This window comes from Dermacentor silvarum, chromosome 11 (genome assembly GCF_013339745.2).
Source record: "Dermacentor silvarum isolate Dsil-2018 chromosome 11, BIME_Dsil_1.4, whole genome shotgun sequence".
NCBI classification, from domain to species: domain Eukaryota; kingdom Metazoa; phylum Arthropoda; class Arachnida; order Ixodida; family Ixodidae; genus Dermacentor; species Dermacentor silvarum.
The window spans coordinates 67,877,263-67,899,525 of NC_051164.1; the positions used below are offsets into that span (position 1 = coordinate 67,877,263).

Sequence of the window (22,263 nt, forward strand, 5' to 3'; positions counted from 1 at the left end):
CTTCGGTTTGTACAGGAACCCTAGTTCAGGGATTGGGTGCACAGATTGACCTCGCAGGTGTGCGCCAAGCGGTGCCGTGCAACACACAGGTAGGCAGGCAACTACGACAGCCTCACAACACAGGGGACCACCCACAACAACCAAGCAGCTGCGACAGAGCAGACCAGCCCCCGTAAAGCAAGCAACCACAGCAAGAGGGTTTCTATGTAAAGCCCAGGCGGCGTTTACCACTTCACACCTCTGCCACCTGTACGACGGCCATCTGAACGATGTCCTCCGCCGCCGCCTCCTCCACCTGCTCGGTTGTCCCAGCCAGAGCGCACTGTGGTACACGCGAGCACACACCTTGTCAGGCATTTCTGCCCAAGACAGACAAGCCCCCAGTGCAGCAGCCGCAGCACTTGAGATGTTTATGGTTTTACACAATATGACAGTGTCAGCATGCTAAAATTTACTGCAAACACCTTGAAAAGCTTGCGCATTAAACCAACCTACCCTTCAACCACCACTAAAACCCTTGGAAACAATACACCCATATCCATTCCATTGACCACCGCACGGAGTTGTTTCCTTAGCAGTTTTCTTGATGGCTTTCATCCAGCTCTACAGAACAGGTGACAATCTGGACCCCTGTGAGGCAGAACTGCCAGTCACTGCTGCTTTGTGACAAAACTTCACAGCAATTTAGAGCACAGTGTATAATAAAACTACCATAAACCAGTTCTGTATAGCCTGTACTGGCTAACCTTTGCACCTGATGTGCATCAGCTGATTACAGGCTACCCCTGCCTATTCACCCATAACACCACCTACACCCTCAGTTGAGTTACAATGGAACAGAAAGTTGAAAGCACAACTCACTCCAACCAGAATATAAACTGCTCGTGCTTCTGCTTTATCAACCCAAATTATTGCTGTTGCAATTTTCTGTACCATTGTGCGCTACACAGTTCTTGGTGCCCTCACATGCTTCTTATGGCATCTACGCTTCACACCCACAGACCAGTCAGTACTGGCAGAATGGCAAGACCGCAGTCAAATCCCACGATAACGAAATTCTCGCCGCAGCTAAATATTTTCGGTTCCCCGTTGAATGCCCATAGGAGTTCAATGCATTTCACAACAAGCAATACCGCATTAACCAACTTTTCTGCAACGATAGTCCGTATATTATCTGCTCATGTAATGCTAGCAGTGTCAAAAAACTGCACTGGTGCAACCAGTGCACTGTCAAAAGTGCACTGGTTGTGCCTCTGAACGGCACAAGCCTGTGGTTCTATCAAATGGGGGTACGTGTGTGTGGCTACTGCAAGCCTTGAGGCATTCTGGTTGGGGACTGCAGAAATGTTTTTCTTTCTCCATGAGATGGCTGTAAACTTTCTGTTGCAGTTTTCTAATACGACATATGCATGTAAGCATGCTTTTTCCACGATTACATACTTGAAAAGCAAATACAGAAACGGGTTGAATGTGGCTGCAGATATGCAACTCTGCTTAAGCGTGACCGCACCACGTATTGACAAGCTGGCCCGACTGAATTGACACGGCACCTGCTTCTCGCCACACGTGCTAGGGTGCGTCGGCAGCGTGTGTGGCAAATTGACAGTCTGCTTTGCCAGCCTGCCAAGATGCCTGTAGCAAAAAAGCTGAAATTGGGCTGCAATTATTGCCCGGGTTGAAAGAGGCAAGATGGGAGACTACCAACAAATTTGGGATTGCCTGCAGCTTGCTGTCTTTGTAGTTAAATGTGCAGTTAAATGTGTCCAGCCATCAGTGCACATTGTTTTAAGCATGCCGGCTTCATGTGCTTTTCCAGCGGCACCGGAAAATGATTTGCTGGAATGCGCCACTCGATGACAGTGCTGCCGGCGCAGTGCCGCCATCGCTGACCAATGCATGGGGCAAAATTTTTCCCATGGAAAATGAAGTTCCAGACAGCCACAGTGTCAGTGTTCGTACGAATGAAGACATTGTGCACAATGAGATTATAGACGAGGCCATAAGTCATGTGAGAAAAGCTGGCGCCCAGGACCACCAAGGACAACAGCATCAAGAAAACCCCCGTCTGTTCTGTCTCATATTTGGGCCAACGAAACTCCTGCGAAAGCAAATTTCTTTTTTTTGCTTTTCCTGCAGATTTCGTTTGGCAAGTTTCGACTAGATATTTTTTATGTTGAATATCTCGGCATAAAAAAAAACAATATAAATTTTGCCCTGAAAGCCACTGTACACATGCTACATCACTCTGAACAAGACTGCCTTTTTCACTCTTCTAAAGAATCGTGGATATGCAAAGAAATACTTATTCATTTGCACCTAATGCCTCATTTGTACTAATAAACAATGCTTGATAATATGCAATAACCCTCAACAGCTTCCCAACATTACGAACACTAAGACGTGAACATTACTTTATTTCAAGCAAGAGGTATTCGAAAAGTATGAACCCTGCTTCCTCCACGTCACTACACATCAGTAAAATTGACAAAAGATCCACTAAAAAAAAATGCCGACCCACCTCTGCTTCCGCCACCCCCGCCAGAGCGGCCACCGCCACCGCTTCCGTAACTGCCTCCGCCGCCAAAGCTGCTAGAGCCGCCACCATAGCTTGAACTGGGCTCCTCCTTCCACCCGCTGCTGGTGTCTTCCTGCCAGGGGTCATCTGCAGCCGGCGTGCTGCCGGCCCCATTGTTGTTGTCACCGGCGCCATTGTTGTTCCAGCCGGAGTCAACAGCACCGTTTGTAGCGCCCCAGCCAGCCTCGGCTGGCACACTGTTGGACTGGCCTCCTCCTGTACCCCCCCAGCTGCAAAGAAGAGTAGCATGCCGCCGGTGTGGATCCCGTCACACTGGGTACATCTGCTGGTGCTTATGGCGACCGGACACTTACTTCAATTACCCCCACTGCTAGCAACCTGGCTATAGAAGTGCTTTGGCAATGTTATGTTATTAGACCCTCGTTACAAAGTACAGGATCAATCCTCTGGAGCAATAAACTTTGTGCTTGTTATTCCTTGCCTTGTACCGCCGAAGCCTGGCAGTACAAGGCAAGCAAAAGGGAGTTGGCCGTCGAGCTGAAGCTTTAAGCACAAAGGCAGCTTGAGAGAAGCCGAGACTGCAACTAAAGAGCTTTGTTGTCCAGTTCCGTTATGCAACGCAAGTTACATGCCCTCTAAAAGTGGAATTAAGTAATTTTACAAATTAGTGCATTAATAGCAGAGAGAAATATTTGAAGTGCGGCCAACCCATCCATTTCATTCCCTGAAGCGTGGTCTAGCCTCCACAAGCAAAATTCTTTTTTTTCCTGCGTTTTCCCATACACGAGCCAGAGGACTGCAGGACGAATACGTCACGGGCCCCACATATTTTTTCACTCACGTTTTTCCAGTAACGGTCTAAAGCGCGAGCTGCTGCATTTGTCTCGTCTCACACAGTGGACGATTTTCCACGCTCTGCATGACAATACTTGACTAGCAGTATAAGTCGGCGTCGTAATTATTGAGCACTGAGGCAGGCACGAGACGATGAAAAGCATGATCGAGGCAGGCGCTGGAACGCGGTAAAAAAATTATTTCTCGGCATGTGCAATTGCAGGACGTGGGAACAAGCAGACGAAACCTAAGTACCACTCTTGCTACGATACGAAGTAAAACAATATGAAGACAATCAGTTCGTATGTTTTAATTCTTAATTTATTCATCCAATGAATCTAACAGATTAAACAAATAACTGATGTTGCCTTGAATAATTATCGAAGTCGCGTGTCACCGAATGACGTCACAGCACTGCTGTGTACGTAGGAGCACTAGACATGATTGACGTAGACTCGACGGCTGGAAGCGCAGCGCCCTCGGGGTGAAGGGCAAACGGAGTTTGAAATTTAAGCTCTCTCCTCGGTGTGTAGAGATCTAATACTTTGCAGGCACGATTGTTTAGCACGCATTGTATGCCCTGCGTGTGTCAGCTCAAAATGGCCAGACCTGGTAAGGGGCTCTTGAAGTGATTCTTATTGGGAGCCACACAATATAGCCAGTTCATCTGTCCCATTGTCGTGTTGAACATTTCCATGGTAGTCGAACATTTCCAGCGTCAGACGTGCTCTGGTTCAAACAGCATTTGTTGCAGCATTTGTTTATGCAAGGCTACCCTACCCCAAGCAAGCAAAACATTGCAACCAAGCGGGAACATGCAAAGTTAGCTTGCACATGCTGCGCGCCCATAAATGCATCCCCCTTAGTGAGACTTGAGCATTCCCAACACTTCCGCGTAATCTGCAAGAGAATGCGCAAGTGGGCACATGCGGCTCGATCAATCACACACACTCACCCCGACGAATCTGTGGTGGGTGCAGTGGTTCCCCAACCGTTAGTTGACTGCCCAGAACCTGTGCGAGGGAAGAGAGCATGCACAATGCAGCTGCAATACACTGCAGCGAAGCACCACTGTGCTCACAGGCAAAGCTACAAAATCAAAGCATGGCCCTGGCAAAACTTTGCACAATGAAAAGCCACTGTTTTGTCTACCCAAGAACCACTGTTGTCTACACACGAATTCACGACACCATTCAGCGGATTCCTCAAAATCGTAACGCAGTCGGTCATCATATGCCCTTTGTTATATGCCTTTACTAGTGATGCACATTACTTTCATGGCCACAGGATTTGCAAATATGTCATGTGCTGTATATTCTTAACAGGCTGACACTAACAATGCATAGGAGTACTAAAATGCTTTTACGTTAAAACAAGAGGCGGTCCAAGACATGTTAGGCATGTTTTAAACCTCGACTATTCTTCGCTGTCCATATCGGCTCTGTATAGATAAGAGCTGCTCATTTTAAACTATTGACACCTGAAAGCATGAACACTGCATGCCACGCGTGACCAGACGAATGCTTTTATAGCTTTATTGTTTGCAAACTACCACCACACCACATCTACGCAGCTCTACTTTGCAAAGTGGAGATCTCCCTTCTAACGACCACTAAAATGTGAGTGCATTGCAGTAAGGGATTCGTTGAAGACTGCTTGCAACACAACTGCACACCCTGAATTGGCACAATAAAGGCCACAGCATCACTTACCCGTGCCACACAAGGAAGTCGCAGGAACAACGCAAGAACAGCGCCATTAACATGTTTCGCATAACTGTACGCATTTATTTTGCCTACACCTTTGAAGTGGTTGGTTGACAAGCTAGGTTTATTGGCCACATTTAAACACTCAGCTTGTGCATTCAGCTTTCAGACAAGTAAGTACCGTCAGAATTTTTCAAGCTCTAAACACAACCACTCTGCTATATAATTAAGATATTGAGGTTTTCATTATTTGAAGCAGTGGTGCATGCGGCTTTTGGAGAGCTCTTACAAATGTTTGCCCTTGCTGAATATTCATTTTGCTATGAACATTCTTGAAAAGCAGTGTTCTGCAATTTTCTTGTAATTAAACAGTGGTACATTTACGCAATATAATAAAAATGGTGCCGAATGCATCCCCAATTTCAATGTATTAGTACTGCCAGTAGGAAACTATAGACGTTGAAATACTCGTACTTTGCAACTGGCATTTCCAGCAGATTTTTTCTTTTGCACTGCAAAAATATGGCATGAAATGCACTTGCACCTGGGTAACTTCAGTTCCTGCAGAGAGCAGATAATCATGGTCGCACAGTATGGCCAGGACTATGTCGTCTCCCACGGTCCCTATGTTACCCACAGCAACCAAATGATTGTACCACTTGTCTGGCCAACCTCCACTGAAAAAGCCACCACAATCTAGCAACAATGCTGTTAGTTGCAGCAGCAAACGTGAATCCTCCAAGCCAATGACTCCCACTGCACGATTAAAAAATAAAGCCAACCACACTGTCCTTGTTCCATGCATCCTTGAAACATTGTTAGTTTGCAGACAGGAGTGTGCCAACACCACGCCCACTACGCTTTCCCCGACGTACTTGCACAGCACTACAAATTGGTGCACTCGCCCGCCCAACCTTGGCCTAGCGTGCCACGACCAGTGTAACACTGTCCAAGCTCATGCTCTTTGCATTTGCCAACTTGCAGAAATTCAATATGCCGATTTCGCAAGTGATGCCACTACTCACCCGGTGTCTTTTCAGCCTGCGCAACGCCCGTAGCCGTTCGAACGCCTCGCCCGCGGCCTAGGCTGGAAAAAAGCAACAATTGCAACCAGTCAGCGCTATATGACCCAAACCAAAACCAACTCGATCACCCCACCGGTGTGTGTAGTGCAGCCAGTCTTAAAGCTTCCTGCAAATATTACTGGACAGAACAACGGCACCAATGTCCATTGGAGCTGAAAACATGGCGGTTAGGCCAACATGAGAATGATGGACAGCACAGATTTGCTAAACTTCCTGTGCCACCAGTGCTTCCGTGGAAGCTCCCATTCAGCAATCAGAGCCTGATAGGCAATGGAGAAGTCCCTTGTACTCTGTTCTAGTCAAAGAGGCACGAAAGGCCAATATTCATTCAAGCTAAAGTGATAGAAGTCATTTAAGGCGTCAGTATTATCGAGAACAAAGCTTTAGTAGTAGAGAAATTAAGGGAAACGTTGGGACACAGGGCAATTTTGGAGATATATCGATACTCAACCACTGACAATAATAGACAGTTTTAGCAGAGCGTTGCTTACGCTCCGCTAACATTTCACGCACACCACTGGCTGCATCAACTGCGTTTATTCCGCTTGTTTGACAAAGCGCATCTTTCAGACTCCGGTCACACGTGCTCAGCATGGCTGTAAAACTACAAAGCAACCAGTAGACGCACCCTAACGCTCCGCTCGCACGACTTCGTAGCAGAGCAGTGGGCGGCGTTCTTCGTTCCGATGCGAGTTGTGCACATGCGCATTAGCGTTCCCGCTACCGTTCGGCTGTGCCTAAAATCGGTAGGATACGACCGTGAACGCTCTGCTAAAACTGTCGAAGACCATTGTATTGCACTATAATGCAAAAGAAAATGCTACTTGTCTAGTTCCGTTCGATTCTTGCAATAAAAGGACTTTCAGTATACCGAAGGGTAGAAATTCAGCCTTGTTGGTACAACATACAGCAAGTGAAGCACAAGAAAACCTGAGCAAGAAACAGGAACATACAGAGGGCACACAACACACGTGCTGTGTTATATTGCACATTTGTTGTACCCTCTGCAAGTTTGTTTCTTGCATTTCACTGGCATTACCTTGACAACGAAACAGCGGGTGGTCAACAGGATCAGTTTTTGCTCGAACCCATCCTCATGTTTTAGTAGTTTCTTATCATGCAGTGCTGCACTTGTTCTGCTGTCTCGCAAGGCTTACACTAGAGAGTCAACCACATGGACGAAACATTCAAGAGACAGCAATACAACAGACAAAAGCACAACATGAAAAAAGCAGCGACAAGCTTTCACTGTCTGAATGAATAGAATCATATACCCATAAATAAACGTAGAAAGGGCCATAGGCCAACATTTTATCCAGGGGATACTACATGCTGTGGTGATATCTAAAGCCAAAAAACAAGCTTGCACTCGGCCACGCAACACTTGAAACTGCCAGGCTGGGCAGTGTAAGGGCTTACGGCTGAAGCTAGGTTGTAACTCAGTGCGAACGCGAGAAATGGGGGCGGCGTCAGCAGCAGCTCTGCGCGTTGCCTCTGTGCTACAATTTCTCTATCTCGCTCTCAATTTGTCTTTCCCTCTCTTTAACGTCCCATGTCCGGGCAACATGTGCACAGCACGAAGAGGAGGCACACGCCGTTCCACGAGGTGGTTGCTAGGCAATGCAGTGACGTCATAGCTCAGCGAGGTATTGCGGCAGCAGGCGGCACTTTTTACGGTTAGCTAGTCAGATTGAGCGCACACAACTCAAGATACTTTGCACTTAGTGCGAGACTAGACAAAGCAAAGGCTCATTTTACCATTTATTCATTGCTGTCACGAAGGGGATAAAGTAGCAAAAGCTCATTCAGATAAAAGTGGGCGCACTGGTTGGCATGTTACGCAATCGCGTGGGCGGGCTGCCGCACCAGCTTCTGGGCAACAAGCAAAATTTCTGAAAGGAGCAAAAAATGCCATATCCATGCAATGTCTCGGGACGCTCTTAGCTGAATCTAATTCATTATGACCATGCTATCACGTTTTAAGCAAAACAGCAGCGCAGGCTGTCTGGCATTGTTTTACACACTGAAAGTAGTAAAGGGCAGTGATGCCATATGCAATGTCACACCTCACTCTTAGCAGGCGATTTAAATTGCGCTAGAGGAATGCAGACCCTTCAGACAATTCTCTGAAGTGTTTTCTTGGCACAACACTTGCACCACAGTGTTTCCGGAATGGCATAACAGTCCACGTTGACGCAATGTATACTTTTCGTGCCGCTTTTGCCATGGGAAGTCCATGGACACGTTAGCTACAGCCTCTTCCCTTCTATTGCAGTTCTGTCGCAGAACATGTTCTCTCGCTCAGGCGCAGTACGCATCTTTGGGTTGATGGGCCATTTCTACATCACGATAGCCGTGGATCAGTTCTGGCAATCCACAGCGTGCTTCATGCCACATGCCTCTGCCACACATTACGTGTTATACCTTTACGAAAGGTGGTATATGCTGTCAGTCATTCTGTGCCAGCAAGTGTGCGTTGCTCATGCAAATAAAATGCCAAGACTTTTGCACACCTCAATAGATAACCGAGATGCTGGATTCTCTGCACATAGTGGGCTGCATTACATTTGCACTTGGCCGGTGTACCAGCCCCTGGCCACGCCACGGGTCGGCATTGATACATTAAATGGTTATTGCACAGTATTGCAAAAGGGACAATAATAAGACTAAAATAAAATGGCAATATGAAAATGAAAAGCAAGCAACAAAAGGCAATGCAGAAGCTTGCAGCACTGCCAGAAACAATTCCGATACCTAACCAATCAACATAGTATAAAAGGACGAAGTGCACTACGTGTAATTACAAAAGCTAAATTCTTTTATATGCTCACATTCATCGTAGCAGGCCCAGCTTAAAACACCATGCCCTTTCTTCCCAACAGCCCCATAAAATTAGTATCGAGGCTGCATAGCATGCAAATGCACAAGCCTTATGCATTGTACAGCACACAACTTTATTTGCCAGTCTGCCAAGTTACTTTGTGTCAAGCAAACACGTACATTCTGAAGACACCAATAGTGAAATGGACTGCATGGGTTTGGATTCCAGAGGTAAACATTAGCTAATGCACAGTTATGGCTGTACGCTTACCACTAAATCTGCAAGTCGAGCCAGCTAGAAATCCAGCGAGAAGGCTTTCATAGATTCAGCAGCATGCATTGACAGGCTAGTGGTGCATATTTGTAATAAATGCTAGCCCAAAGAGGATGACAAGAACACGCATTGCAGGATGACGAAGTGCCATGTCCCCTCGTGTCATCCTGTTTGCACAAGGTTTATTATGATTAAGCAGCAACTTGTGTAGTGAAATATGGCGCAATGGCCACAGCACTTACAACCCTGCATAAGTTGCTAGGTTGCACAGACCTAGGCCTGTCCAAAGCAGAAAGCTAATGCATAGGCCGGGGGGGGGGGGGGGGGGGGTTATTCTCTACAATTGCACTTAGTGCAATTGTAGAGTGTAAGAGTCCACTAGGTGGACTCTTACAGAATTTCTTCAAACGCAAACATTCATAACTTTTTCCCTAATAAAGATTTTTTTGTGAAACTTGGCACGCTTCTTTCTCACATTATTGGGTGTGCAACGAACCTCAACAAGTAAATTCGTGCCACAAGTTTTGATATGGATGCCTTTTACACCAAGGCACACCCAATGGAAGCACACATGTTTTTGGTTATTTCATCACTATGCTTCGGTAATTCATCTCATCTCAGTAGTTTTGGTTCATTGCACAGATCAAAGCCTCTCCTATATCACTGCCAAAAATTGTGTGTTTTTTTTAAGAGTTCTTACTGTTGACGTGAGACCCACATTTAATTAAAATTTTCAAATAAAAATATTGCAAAAATAATGCAAACTATAAAAGGTTCACATGGACCTAAAACAGTGTGCTTTATGATGTAGACCAATATTTGTATTATCCTTTTTTAAACTTTTTCCCAGCACTTGGCCTCATACCTTAACTGCTGAATGAAATTGCCAATTTTGTGACGAAAAGTCATCTGCTGAACAATTAAACTGGCAGAATTGGCAACCAGTCCCGATAGTTTGCATGCAAGCACCAGTGCTGTAATATGCAGTCTAGCAGGCAGAGAAAAGTTCTATTTCAATTTCCTAACAAATTCACTGTTAACCCCGCACGCTCGCAGCTCACACTGACAGGCCATGGCTGAGTGCACCTGGCATTAGCGTTCATACAGGTGCACATTTGCTATCGCTAGAAATGCTGTTATTTTTGTGGTACCTTCTGCCAGACTGTCAGCACGTCTTAGTTGCACACTCAAATTGCCACAACACCTCCTGGCCAGCACTGGTTCCCTATTACACAACATGACTAGGTATCTCACCAATGCAATTTGACTCCAAGGTACAGAAAGGTAGGCATACAAAACATGAACAGTAAAACACAAAACACCCAACTACTGTCCCTTTGATAACCAGCACTAGCACAGTCCTTGTGAGTGTTTTGTACCACTGCCCTGCCTTTAAACCACACCGTGAATCCAAACAGAACCAACCAGCTCAGCTTTCAGTGATTTTAACTACGCCAACTTTGAGCGAAAATTTTGAAGCCGAAGAGAAAACCATTCGGAGGCACACACTGCTCGTTTCAGTTGCTCTCTGGCAATTCACACACACACACACAAGTAAAATTTCTTGTTCAACACAGATGCTTCATTACTTTAAGCAGGGGGGCCTTGTTCTGCAGCGAGTGGTCAAATCCACTGCACTGAGTGGCGAAATCCTGCTATGTCAGAAATCAATTGTTTCAGAATGAAAGCCCAGCTGTGTCAGTCAAGTGCTGAGAAACCAAATTTCTGAATTGGTCCATTTCATACATAGCAGGCAATGCCACGAAGGCTTGAGAGACGGTTAAAAACGTTGCACAACTACACTGAAATGCAGGGTACAATTTACTCGTGTGGCTTTTGCAGCATTACCTGATAAGCATGAAACTGAGCCCGGTGCTCCGAAAGAAGCTGCGCAATTGTCACCAGCAACTTCTCACTTCTGCATTCTTGCCGAGTGTGCAGCATTAATCCTATGGGCACCTAAATCGCAGCACCAGCAACACGATATGCACCGATATGCACAATCAGTCGGCTGCATAAAACGACGGCAAAAACTGCCGGAACGCCGATTCAACGCTCACACAGCAACCGAGCCGAACCACTACGTTCGCGGATCGCTGGCGCTACCGTAAGGCCGGTAGCCACTGACCCTTGAAAGGCTATTACGGATGTTTCCTCGAGAAACAGCGGGTTGCGTTGCTTCGAGCACGGCGGTTCCAGTGAGCGCTCCGACTACCCAGTGAACATTTCGGCCTCGCACCTGCCGCTTCGCTGTATTGAGCAGATTCTATCGGCAGAGCTACTGCAATTTGAGATGCCGCACAGCCCGACAACGCTCACCGGGCGTTAGTTTGAATAATGCACGAACACACCCGGCCCGGCGCTGAACAGCGCCGCAAATCTTACCGCGTTTTCCAATCAAACCACCATCGCCGTAGGCGTTTATGCCTGACAAGTCCATTGCGTTCGTGCAACTTTTTACGAATCCACCATTCATCGATTGTGACCGAGCGATTCCGAAACTAAGAGCGCTCGCCTTCTGATAAGACTTGGCCCACGGCGAATGGTGAATGAAACGCTGCCATGCAGGGGAAAAACAGTCGATGCAAAACTGACCACGTCGAAAAAAAACGACAGCAGACACAACTTCCTGTTTTGAGAAAGCGTTGGCAGCAAAACAAAAAGATACGGGAACCGCTACCTCGTTCGCGACTGCGTCCCGAAAAAGTGAGGTTTTTCGGAAAAGTTGAGACTCACCCAAAGCCGCCAGCCGTATAACCTGTTACATCAGCCATCAAGCCTCCTGTAATAAAATGCACAACATTACGCTTATTAACAAGAAACGGAAGGCGTCCCGTTATGACAGACAGGCAAATGGTTTAACAAGGCAGCTGCGCTTCGACAACAAAGAGCGCAGAAAAAAAAAAAAAAAAAAACGCTGCGCGTTTCACAACGCTCGACGTAACAAAATACAATTACGCTATTGGGCAGGAACTGGGCGTTACAATGTCAAATCGGATCCGCGATAAGGGTTGCAGAAATGGAGAACAAGCGAACACGAAACACTGAATACCGAACCACGTGTTGCGTTTTTGACAAGTCCGCGGAAAAACAGCTCGCCCCTTCACGTAGCTGACATTAGACCAAAGTGAAAAATAACGTACGCTTTGCGCAGTGCAAAGGTTGTCAATAATGACGCATTTAAGCCGGTACGTTTTACCCTTTATTCAGAAGGCGCTAGAACGAAAGTGAAAGATATCCGTGGTCTTGAGCGCGGCGAAGGCCTAGCGTTTGTGCTGACAGGCCGCAGACGCGTCACCAGCTAGTAAAAAACGACAGCTGCGAACGAAAATTGCTCAAAAACGCAACGGCGAGAGATTCAACACTTCACGACGCGCCACAAATTAGCTGTACAAAGAATGCGCGGACGCCAAGTCCGACACAACCTCACCGTTGTTGTCAGCCTCCGTGCACTGAAACGATGCGAGCGCGAACGCACTTGCCGCACCACTGGCGGGAGATCACGATCACGTGGTTGTCAGAGTGCGCAACTGTCGCCGCTAGCGGCGCTAGCTACCAGCCTATTAGCCACAAATCATCATCAAGAAAAAGCGCCGAGGGGCGGTCGTGGTTGTGCTCGCTTCTCCAGCATGGTGCTATATGGTTCTATCACAGAACATCCATACAAATGGTTCGATGCATAGAGTTTCTCACTAGTGAGAAATGTCATTTGCGGCAACTTGCGGCGGGGCAGGCATGGAGGGGGAAAAGGAAAGAACTCCATGGCTGCAGTTCAGATTCGTTCTAAGTCTTGCATAATGTGCGTGTTTGTTAGGTAGGATATCCAAGCAAAATGCTAACGATAAAAACGGTGTGGAGCTATAGTGGCGAAGTATGGCGAAGAATGCCGTAGAGCGTTCGAAGTACGTTGTGTTTATGCCCACGTTTTTTTGGCCATTACTGATTGTTTGACCAAGCAGGACTCGACAAATCTGCACTCGCAGGCTTCAGTACGCTTCTGCGATACAGCGCAGGCGTTCTTTCTTAGCAAGCGTTTCTTGGGTGGTTCTGTCGGACGATCACTTTCGGGATCGAATTCTTCCAACTTTCGCGTGACTAACGCGGGACACATCGACGTTGACATGCGACAGCATTGTTGGATACTGTGCCAACATGAAGGAAGAAAAATACTTCCTTTCCTTCCTCTATGTGTGCCAAGATAACCGCCCCTGCATCTTCTACTGACGTAACGAGCCAGTGTACTCAGGCTATACCATCTGTAGTTCTGCATGTTTATCTACTCATTTCCGACTAATCGAGAAATAATCGTCCCGCGTAGAGAGAGTGCGTGCAGTGGCGTGTGTAGAATTTTTGTTCCGAGTGGAGGGGGGACTGGGCAGGTTGCATACTAACAGAATTTCGAAAGAGGGGGGAGGGGGGGAGCAGTACACGCTAACTTTTTCAATGCCTCGCATGTGTACTTACCAAACAGAAGGCTTGAGTGGCGTGATGATGGCCTGCTGCTCGTGAAAGAAATGGCGAAATTAGCAATTCATGTATCACAGTAAAAAAAAAAAAAAAATGTCACAGTTTCGCCCTAAGGGTGAAGCAATGAATGCGATAGCAACACAGCAATGTCATACGAAGTAAGCTGAGCGGCTTTGGTAGCAATATGAATTGTAGTAAACATGAGCTGATTAAGTAAGCAGGTGTGCTGCGGCGTAAGTGCCGTTAATTGTCAGATGGGAAGGGGACTTGGCACCCGTAGGTACCACGCCCCAGAGCGTTCATGTACTCAACAACCCAGCATCATTCGGTACATTGACCCCGGCACCCCCCCCCCCTACCCGGGCTGACTGGGTGGGGGGCTTTGATTCGGGCCAACGGTCCTTCCCGGACAAGGGGGCCGCTGTGGAGCGGCGCACACCGTGCTATTTCACGCTTCACACAAACAGCCATGTCGGTCGTCAGGGACACAAGCCCATCAGATCCCTGGATTGCCTCGACAGAAAAGGTGTCAAGGCAAACAACCATGGAGACAACAGAAGCCGTCCGCGGCGCAGCGCACTCTGTTGCGCCAGCACCGGTTCCAACTCTGTGTTCCACTGAGGCGAACTGAAAAACGTGGATCGACTGGCGCATGCTGTCCAGTCGAGTGACCTTAGAAGCATGCATCATAACTTAATGGAAAGCTTTCCACCTGACTCTTCAAAAATCACAGCTGGGCGAGCCCACACTTCGAGAAACTTCTCGCCTAGGTGATGCCGCTCCCGGGTGAGATGGAACCAGACTTCCTTCCGTGCTTTTCCAAGCACTTCGTGAAGACCCGGCGCCGCTCCCCCGAAAAACGCATCACAGCGTGCTAACCAAACTTGGTATGAGCACTCGACAAGAAGAAGCACGAACTGGTTGATCGCCTGGCTGGGCAAAGGGTGCAAGAAACGGACTGTCTGAAATGGAACGCCTGGTAGACTAAACAAACTAGCTATCCGTTGGAGGAGAGCAGCAGGAAGTAAACACTGCGAAAAGATGTGAACTGTATCTTCTCGACCGCGACAAAAGGGGCACACTCCACGAGCCGGGATGGCTGTGAAGGGTCGGAAGCTAATCGGCAAACAGCCTCGCGCCAGGCGGTACATGAATGTAGCTCGCCTGGCGTCAAGGAAGCTTGCCGTAATCAGCTTCCAACTTGGTCTGTGAAAAGACAGGTCATACCTTTGACAATGCGGGGGGAGACCGGGGGTAAGGATGTCAACTAAATCTTGGAGCGGAGTGTAAATTACGTCGATGTCGGAGTGGACCTTGCGAAGGCGTGCCAATGAATTGGCAGCCATCGCATAGAATGGGGACGGGGTTCCTGAGCGAGGCACACAGTGAGAGAATGTGCTCTGGGAAAACAAACGGAGTCTAGTGCTAAGGAAGAAGGAAGTGAAGCTTCGAGTCAGGAGCATATCTGAGCTAAGGGCAACCTGGGTCCACCTGACGTGCAGTGCAGCAGCTACGATGCCCAAGTCGGGAATTCCGAGTCCTCCCTTATCCTTGGGCAGCTTAAGTACCTGCCTAGCTACACAGCCAGTTGTCCCTTTCCAGAGAAACCGAAAGAGAACCCTCTCCAAGATAAGCTTGGTTCGGGTTGGAACAGGGGACACACATGCTACATACGTGAGAAAGGAGAAAAGAAGAGACCTAAGAATGTTCGCTCTAGCTGTCAATGGACACGACAACGCGCTGAACTCCTGAATCCTGGTTTCAAGCCTCTCTTTAGCTTGCTGCCAGTTTTCAGAAGACAGGCCATCTGGATCGAAATGGAAACCGAGAATTCGCAACCGCGTTTTCACGGGTAGACCATGAACGGGCTGCGGGCTGGACGGAGTGGAGTTCAAGTACATGGCTGCACTTTTCGACCTATTCAACCTCGCACCGCTCGCCCTGCAGTAACTGTCCATGACGTCCAGCACGGTGCATGCTGATGCCTCGTCCGGGACGACAATAGACAAGTCGTCTGCATAGGCGAAAAGTGCAACTGGAGGGGAACCTGGTGGAAGTAGGAACTTGCCAATTCTACTGTCACAGGATAGCCTCTGCAGAAGGGGTTCGATTGCGAGTACGTAGAGAGCAGGTGAGAGCGGATCTCCCTGCCGTACACCACGACCCACAACGAAAGCCTCCGAGACGCGATCCTGTATGAGAACAGCAGAAGTCGGTCGAGAGTACAAAGCTTGGACCATACGCTGAAAACCCACGCTAAAGCCGGCCTCCTTCAAAACCCGAAAAAGGTACCTGTGGCTAATGATATCGAAAGCCTTCTCCTGATCAAAGGAGCAGAAAATACCGGGAAGTTTCCTGGCATTTGCCCACAGGAGAAGGTCTCTGACTGCTAGACCGTGAAGCTGAGTGGAACGTCCCTGAACGCAGCATGCCTGGTATGGACCCAAAACAGTGTTGAGAACTGGAGTGAGTCGCATACACAGACACTTTGCTATGAGCTTGTAATCGCAGTTCAGAAGTGTGATGGGCCGCCAGGCTCTTAGATCGGTGCTTCTCGACTCATCCTTGCACAGGAGAGTGATTAGCCCCTCTCTTTGAGACGCTGACAAAGTCCCTTCACTGAGCAGCCTGTTCACCAATGATGTGAAAGGCTTCCCTAACAGTCTCCAAAACTTCACATAAAATTCAACTGTCAAACCATCGGATCCTGGACTGCGATTGTGCTTCATAGACTTCAATGCTTCCAAGAGCTCGTCTTCAACTATGGCTGTGTCACCAACCACCGGCGGTTCGGTTGGTGGAACGAATGGAAAAACAGCCGGAGTGGCAGCTGGCTCAGCATAAAGGTTCATGTAGAACTGCCTTGCCAGTGCAAGTACTCCTTCTGGTGAGTCGACTAAGCTACCATCACTTGGTTCTACTACGGAAGAGAGAGTTGTGCTCTTCCTTGAAAGATGCCTGCGGAGAATGTTTCTGCTGCACCACGCTTCCATTTCCCACCGCTCCGCTCGGGTTATAGCTCTCAAGCTATCCCAGCGTCGCTGTAGGAGAACCCGAAGTTCCTTTCGGAGTGAGGCCAGCGCCGGACCAACCCCGGGCCCACAGGACAGTGGCCTCGAGAGCAGAAGGATCGCGTCGGAGACGATTTTTATCTCCTCGCGCTCCTCCCGCGCTCGACGCTTGCCCCAAGACCTGAAGCACTCACGGACTCTGGCCTTCACTTCGTCCCATTCTCTGCCTTCTAGATTCGCTCTGTTGTGCAGCGAGCGAAACAGAATGGACGATACCTCTGCGGTTGCCTGCCTGTCTTTTAGGAGCCGTGGGTTTAGACGCCACGGTCTCTTCCCTTGCGGCACTAAGCTCGAGTCGGCAAACCGCAGTATCAGGAAGCAGTGGTCGCTAAGAGCAGAATGGATTACCTCGGAGGAATGCATACTGGGAGCCAGTGATGACGAGACATAAAACCGATCGATGCGGCTCTGCACCCCCCGCCCCGTCCAAGTCATTCCTGACCCGACAGGGCGAAGCGCGCGCCAAGCATCAACCAGTGCCAGTTCATCAACGAGCCCCCGTAGTACAACATCTCCAGCCCTATCCCTGAATTTCGCAAGTACCTCGTTTAGATACACGATCTACCTGCTCTAACACACAATTGAAGTCGCCTACAAGAATAAGCCGAGAAGGGCCCACTAAGTAGGACTCCAATGCAGCGAAAAAACTCTCTTTGACCTTTATCTCTATTTGGAGCATAAACATTAACAATTCGAATGCCAGAATCAAGATCCACTGACAGAATGCGGCCCTCGGCATCCCTGGCATGGCGGAGAACCAGGCCTTGAAGCGCGGCATCAAAATGATGGCCGTGCCTCGGCAGCCCTGACCCCCATAACTCCAGAAAGACCTCGTGCCAAAAGTCCTGTCAAAGTGGCTGATCTGACCTAATCTAGTGGACATAGGTTTCCTGAAGTACAAGAATATCTACATTTGCGGATCTAGCTAAGTCGACTATCGCGAACCGTTTTGAATTTCGAGTCAAGCCTCTACAGTTAAAGTAGCTAGAGTAGAGAGAAAAGCCATATTGAGTAGGAAGAAAAATTTAGCAAAAGACTAAAGAGAGCTAGAGAAAAACAGAAAAGCTAAGATAAAAGGAAAAGGCTAGTACTGGGTAATACTAGCCGCAAATAAATCGCTGGAACAAATGCCTAAGCGGGAGTCTCCTCGAGCGGAGACCCCGCGGCTGTTGATTCATACGACTTATCTGATACAATCGAACAGTCGCAATCGAAGCCCTTGCAGTGTTCACAAGGAGTGTCCTCCTCGCTTCCTGAAGAGTCCTCCATTTCTGACTCTGATCCCTGAGGGCCACCACAGCCGTGCGTTTAGGTGTAGGAAGACCAGGCTCCGAGCTATGGGAGCCACCTACCTTCCGAGTCCGAAGACGACCGCCGTGAGGCCGCCTCCCTGGCCGCCGATCCAGAGCGCTTGACTACGGTTTTTCTTCCGTTTCTTACGGGACACCTCAATGAAAGGGGCCTCCGTGCTCGTGCTAGCAAGCGGTTCCGGCTCACCAGAGAGTTCGGCCGCCATCGGCGGGCACCGCTGCTGCCGCGGGGGCAACTACGGGAGCCGCGACCGCCTCCTCGCCACTTCCCCCTCCGCTCGTCGCCGCGGCAGACAGGGAAGGAAGCGCATCGGCGGCCGCGGAATCTGCATCGACTCCGGCACTGTCTCCCTCGCTCAAGGGGCTCTGGCTGTCTCCGTTTTCCGTCGCAACTGTGGGGCTACCTAACACCGAAGTGGCCGCCGGCTCTGACGCAGAAGGCTGCGGCTCAGAGCCCGAGGCCACTGACGAGTAGGTGCGGACAGGGCACGACGAGACCGCGTGGTCTCCGCCACATCGTACGCACGCCGCGTCGCAGCTCTCGTGACCGAACTGCTCGCAGCGTACGCACTTCGGCGTCTCACACGCGACCGCGTGGTGCCCCTCTAAGTTGCACCTACGACACAACCGTGCAACACCCTCGTACTCACACTGAATTACTCTATCACCAACCCGGAGAAGGTTAGGGACGGGCCGCGCCATCTCCATCCGAATGCGCCGGTTTCCTGTACCGACGCTAGGAAAACCTGGCACGCACTCTTCGGAGATCCCTAGGACCTTTCCAAAACCTGTAGCCCTTCTGAGAGGGCTTGGTCTGGCAAGTCCGAGGGGTAGCCAAAAACCCTGACCACCTTCGTCCGCACACCTCGATACTCAAACTGAATCGTAACATCTACGAACCTTCAAAGCGGGATCGGCTGAGAAGCGATCGACCGCGGCCTTAGTCTTGAACGTAACCTCGAATCGGCCTGCGCCGAAGTCCTGCACAGACTTCAGCTCCGACACAGACATCGCGCTGAACGAGTGCTTTAACAACGTCAACATTGGTCGCCCCTTTCGGCACGCGACCAAAAAACGTAAACGGCCGAAGCCGTGAAGGGGCCACCATCGCGGTCAAGACCACGTGGCGGCCGCGTCTAGCCGAAGTTGAGCTAAAAACAGGCTAGCTGCAATGCTACAATCCTCAGCTAAACAGAAAAAAAAAAGAAAGTAAAAAGCCACGATGGTCTCTCACCAAGCCGCTGGACACCTGGGAGTTTTTTCACGGGCCCGGGCACGTCATGTGCTTTTGACCCGGGCCTGGGGCCGGGCTCAGACTTTCTGGTGGTGTGATGTAACGTGCAACGAGTTATCCTCGCGTGTCTCGACTCTGAAAAACATGTCTTTTTGGTCTCGGGCCGGGTTCGAGCCTAAGGTAAAGGGGTGGCGGGCCGGGCAACTTAGATTTTCCGGGCCCGGGCCGAGCCCGGGTTTTGCCACAAAGCTTTTGGTCGGGCGTGAAAACGGGCCCGGGTTGAAAAAATCGGCCCGTGCAGTACTCTAATGTGTCATATGTCCACATTTTGCAGCAAAATAAACCAGAACAGGGGATAACGACACCATAAGACTTCGCATGGTCGTGCCGCATGCTTGGACCATGCGCGTCGAAAGCTCGCGCAGTGTAGCTGGTCGTTCGACCACTCAAAAAGTGTGACTCACACTGTATGGTATGCAGTTATTATTAACCAAACTTTTATTTGTGGGCAGAAACCTTGCCCAGCAACAAGGCAGTCGCCCAATGTATCCACAGGTAACAACTTGAACGCTTGTCAAAGTTAAACAGTACAACTTATTTGCCAGCAGAACGGTACCCACGCTGTTAGGATCGTCAAATGTTTCGTAGCTACTCATTGCAGCTAAACCAGAGCTTATAATTAGTGCTGAGAATGTTGCAGTATGGCAACATTGGTGAAACGAATTTGAGAAACTACCTAACTGATATCCGAGGCTGATTGTAAGCTCAAATAAACGCACACACCTCGCACTGGGTGCTCCGTCCGCCCTAACGCCAGCATAAAACTCCAGCTGCTTAATTACTTCAGACTTAAATTCTTTCACTACGCCTCACCGGACCCTACCTCACGTAGAAGACGCCATTTCATGCTAAAGAGACCACGCGAGTGCGAAAAAATTTACCCAGAAACTGCCGCCGAGCCTATACCATAGCACACAACATGGGCATTCACCCAAGCCAGCATGCCAACTGCCCATAGATGGCGCCACTGCCTATGCAATGCAGCACCCATGAAAAAGCGGTCTATAGTAGTGTACGTTGTGTCCAGTACAGAAATACCTTATTTCAGTGACGCCATGCAACTCAAAGGCTCACTCTCGAAGACTAGTTCGCAAAAGCTGTAGTCTTAGTTTTGGCTCTGGAAATAATGTAGCTGGTATTGGCAACATTACGGGAAAGTTGGTTACCTCTAACTCATGCGAGTACTGGGGCCGTATTCTCAGACGGTCACTTTTGGCGATACTGTCGCACGACGTTGCCTCTGGAATATGTATTCTTTCTCTCCTCAAGAACCCTGTTAATGGCAGGAAGTTAGAACACCATCACACCCCCATAATGTACTTCAACGGTACAGAAAATCGATTTTTTTTCTTCTAGAAATGTGAACCCACGAACTCGCCTAATAGCTTGAGGCCAAACCGATCTGGTTTTGCTCAAACCGCCAATAAGCACACACTGAAAGCACCCCGTCCCCCAATGTCACTGCCATAAAAAACACGCCATCCACATAAAAGCACTGTTACAAATTATCAATATTGTTAGTGCAAAGCAGGAAAAAATTAGGCCTTTAAGGTACACCGCATTGGATCATTTCTGAGCTTGATGCAACACTTTGACAAATTGATAGCAGATTTACAAATAGCAATTAGCCCCAATGGTTGCCAAATTCCCTACTGATGGTTTGGAGAAAATGGCACCATTCTTTGAGTCGAACAGCATTTCCAAAATATTCAAATAGTAAAAAGCTTGTTTTGGTTGTAATCAGCTCTTCCTTGATATCAAAAGCTATCTCAGCACGTTTTGCCTCTGGATATGTATTCTTTCTCTCCTCAAGAACTCTGTTAATGGCAGGAAGTTAGAAACACCATCACACCCCCATAATGTACTTCAATGGTACAGAAAATCGATTTTTTCTTCTAGAAATGTGAACCCACGAACTCGCCTAATAGCTTGAGACATTATACAGTTAATCAGAATTATATACTTTAACCATGCAGCAAAGCAGGGGAAAGCGCACTGGCAAGAAATCCATGAGCTGGTTGTTATTGAGATCGGAGCCCATAGTTACGGCGACGTGACTGATCCGAGGCAGCTGGGCCGGTATTTTGTAGCGATGCCTTTAAAGTAATAATGCTTTTTCGCGCTTTGTCAGTGGTCAGAGCGACGGTCCGCTCACGGCCCTGGACCGCAAATGGCCGCGGAAGAGGGGTCACGGAGGTCGGAGCATCGCGCGCTATCAACGCGGCTCCGCCGAGGCAGACGTTTGGGGTGGCCCTGACGAGGGCCGTTTGTGTGTTGTGTGCGCGCGCACGTTTTACTGCTTGGCTGCCTTCTTGGGGTGGCCGCCTTCTTGGCCGCTGGCTTCTTGGGTTTCTTGGGCAGCGACGCCTTCTTCTCGGCTTGGGCTTCTTTGCTGGCTTGGCCTTCTTGGCCGCCACTTTCTTGGGAGACTTCTTGGGAGTCTTCTTGGCGCTCGCGGCTCTTGGCGGCCTTCTTGGGGGTCTTCTTGACACCTCCCGCCTTTTTCTTCTCGCCCGCGGCGGCGCCCGCAGCCAGCTTGAACGAGCCGCTGGCGCCCTTGCCTTGGTCTGCACCAGCGCGCCCGAGGTGACGGCCGACTTGAGGTACTTGCGGATAAACGGCGACAGCTTCTCCACGTCCACCTTGTAGGTGCCGTGTCAGATGGGAAGAGGACTTGGCACCCGTAGGTACCGCGCCCCAGAGCGTTCATGTACTCAACAACCCAGCATCATTCGGTACATTGACCCCGGCACCCCCCCCTACCCGGGCTCACTGGGTGGGGGGCTTTGATTCGGGCCAACGGTCCTATCCCGACAAGGGGGCCGCTGTGGAGCGGCGCACACCGTGCTATTTCACGCTTCACACA

General features: G+C 49.1%; 2 protein-coding genes across 5 annotated transcripts in view; both read right to left on the reverse strand.

Annotated features, from left to right (window-relative positions):
• LOC119433535 (probable ATP-dependent RNA helicase vasa-like) overlaps positions 1 to 22,263 on the reverse strand; it is a 59,885-nt gene that overhangs the window by 21,602 nt on the left and 16,020 nt on the right. Inside the window, exons 2-7 of one of the 4 annotated variants that reach the window (XM_037700784.2) lie at positions 12,686 to 12,713; positions 11,992 to 12,037; positions 6,102 to 6,163; positions 4,326 to 4,383; positions 2,519 to 2,805; positions 239 to 322 (exon numbers count right to left, since the gene is read on the reverse strand). In XM_037700784.2, the coding sequence (XP_037556712.1) occupies positions 239 to 322; positions 2,519 to 2,805; positions 4,326 to 4,383; positions 6,102 to 6,163; positions 11,992 to 12,029 (529 nt within the window). In that variant the 5' untranslated portion in view covers positions 12,030 to 12,037; positions 12,686 to 12,713. Of the gene's footprint in view, positions 1 to 238; positions 323 to 2,518; positions 2,806 to 4,325; positions 4,384 to 6,101; positions 6,164 to 11,991; positions 12,038 to 12,685; positions 12,771 to 13,719; positions 13,739 to 22,263 lie in introns of those variants that run through there. The other 3 variants (XM_049659121.1, XM_049659122.1, XM_037700785.2) reach the window with 3 other exon arrangements.
• Positions 18,287 to 22,263, reverse strand: part of LOC119432645 (uncharacterized) — a 4,830-nt gene continuing 853 nt past the window's right edge. Inside the window, exons 2-3 of the mRNA XM_049658342.1 lie at positions 21,688 to 21,964; positions 18,287 to 18,719 (exon numbers count right to left, since the gene is read on the reverse strand). Of these exons, the coding sequence (XP_049514299.1) occupies positions 18,287 to 18,719; positions 21,688 to 21,964 (710 nt within the window). The remainder of the gene's footprint in view (positions 18,720 to 21,687; positions 21,965 to 22,263) is intronic.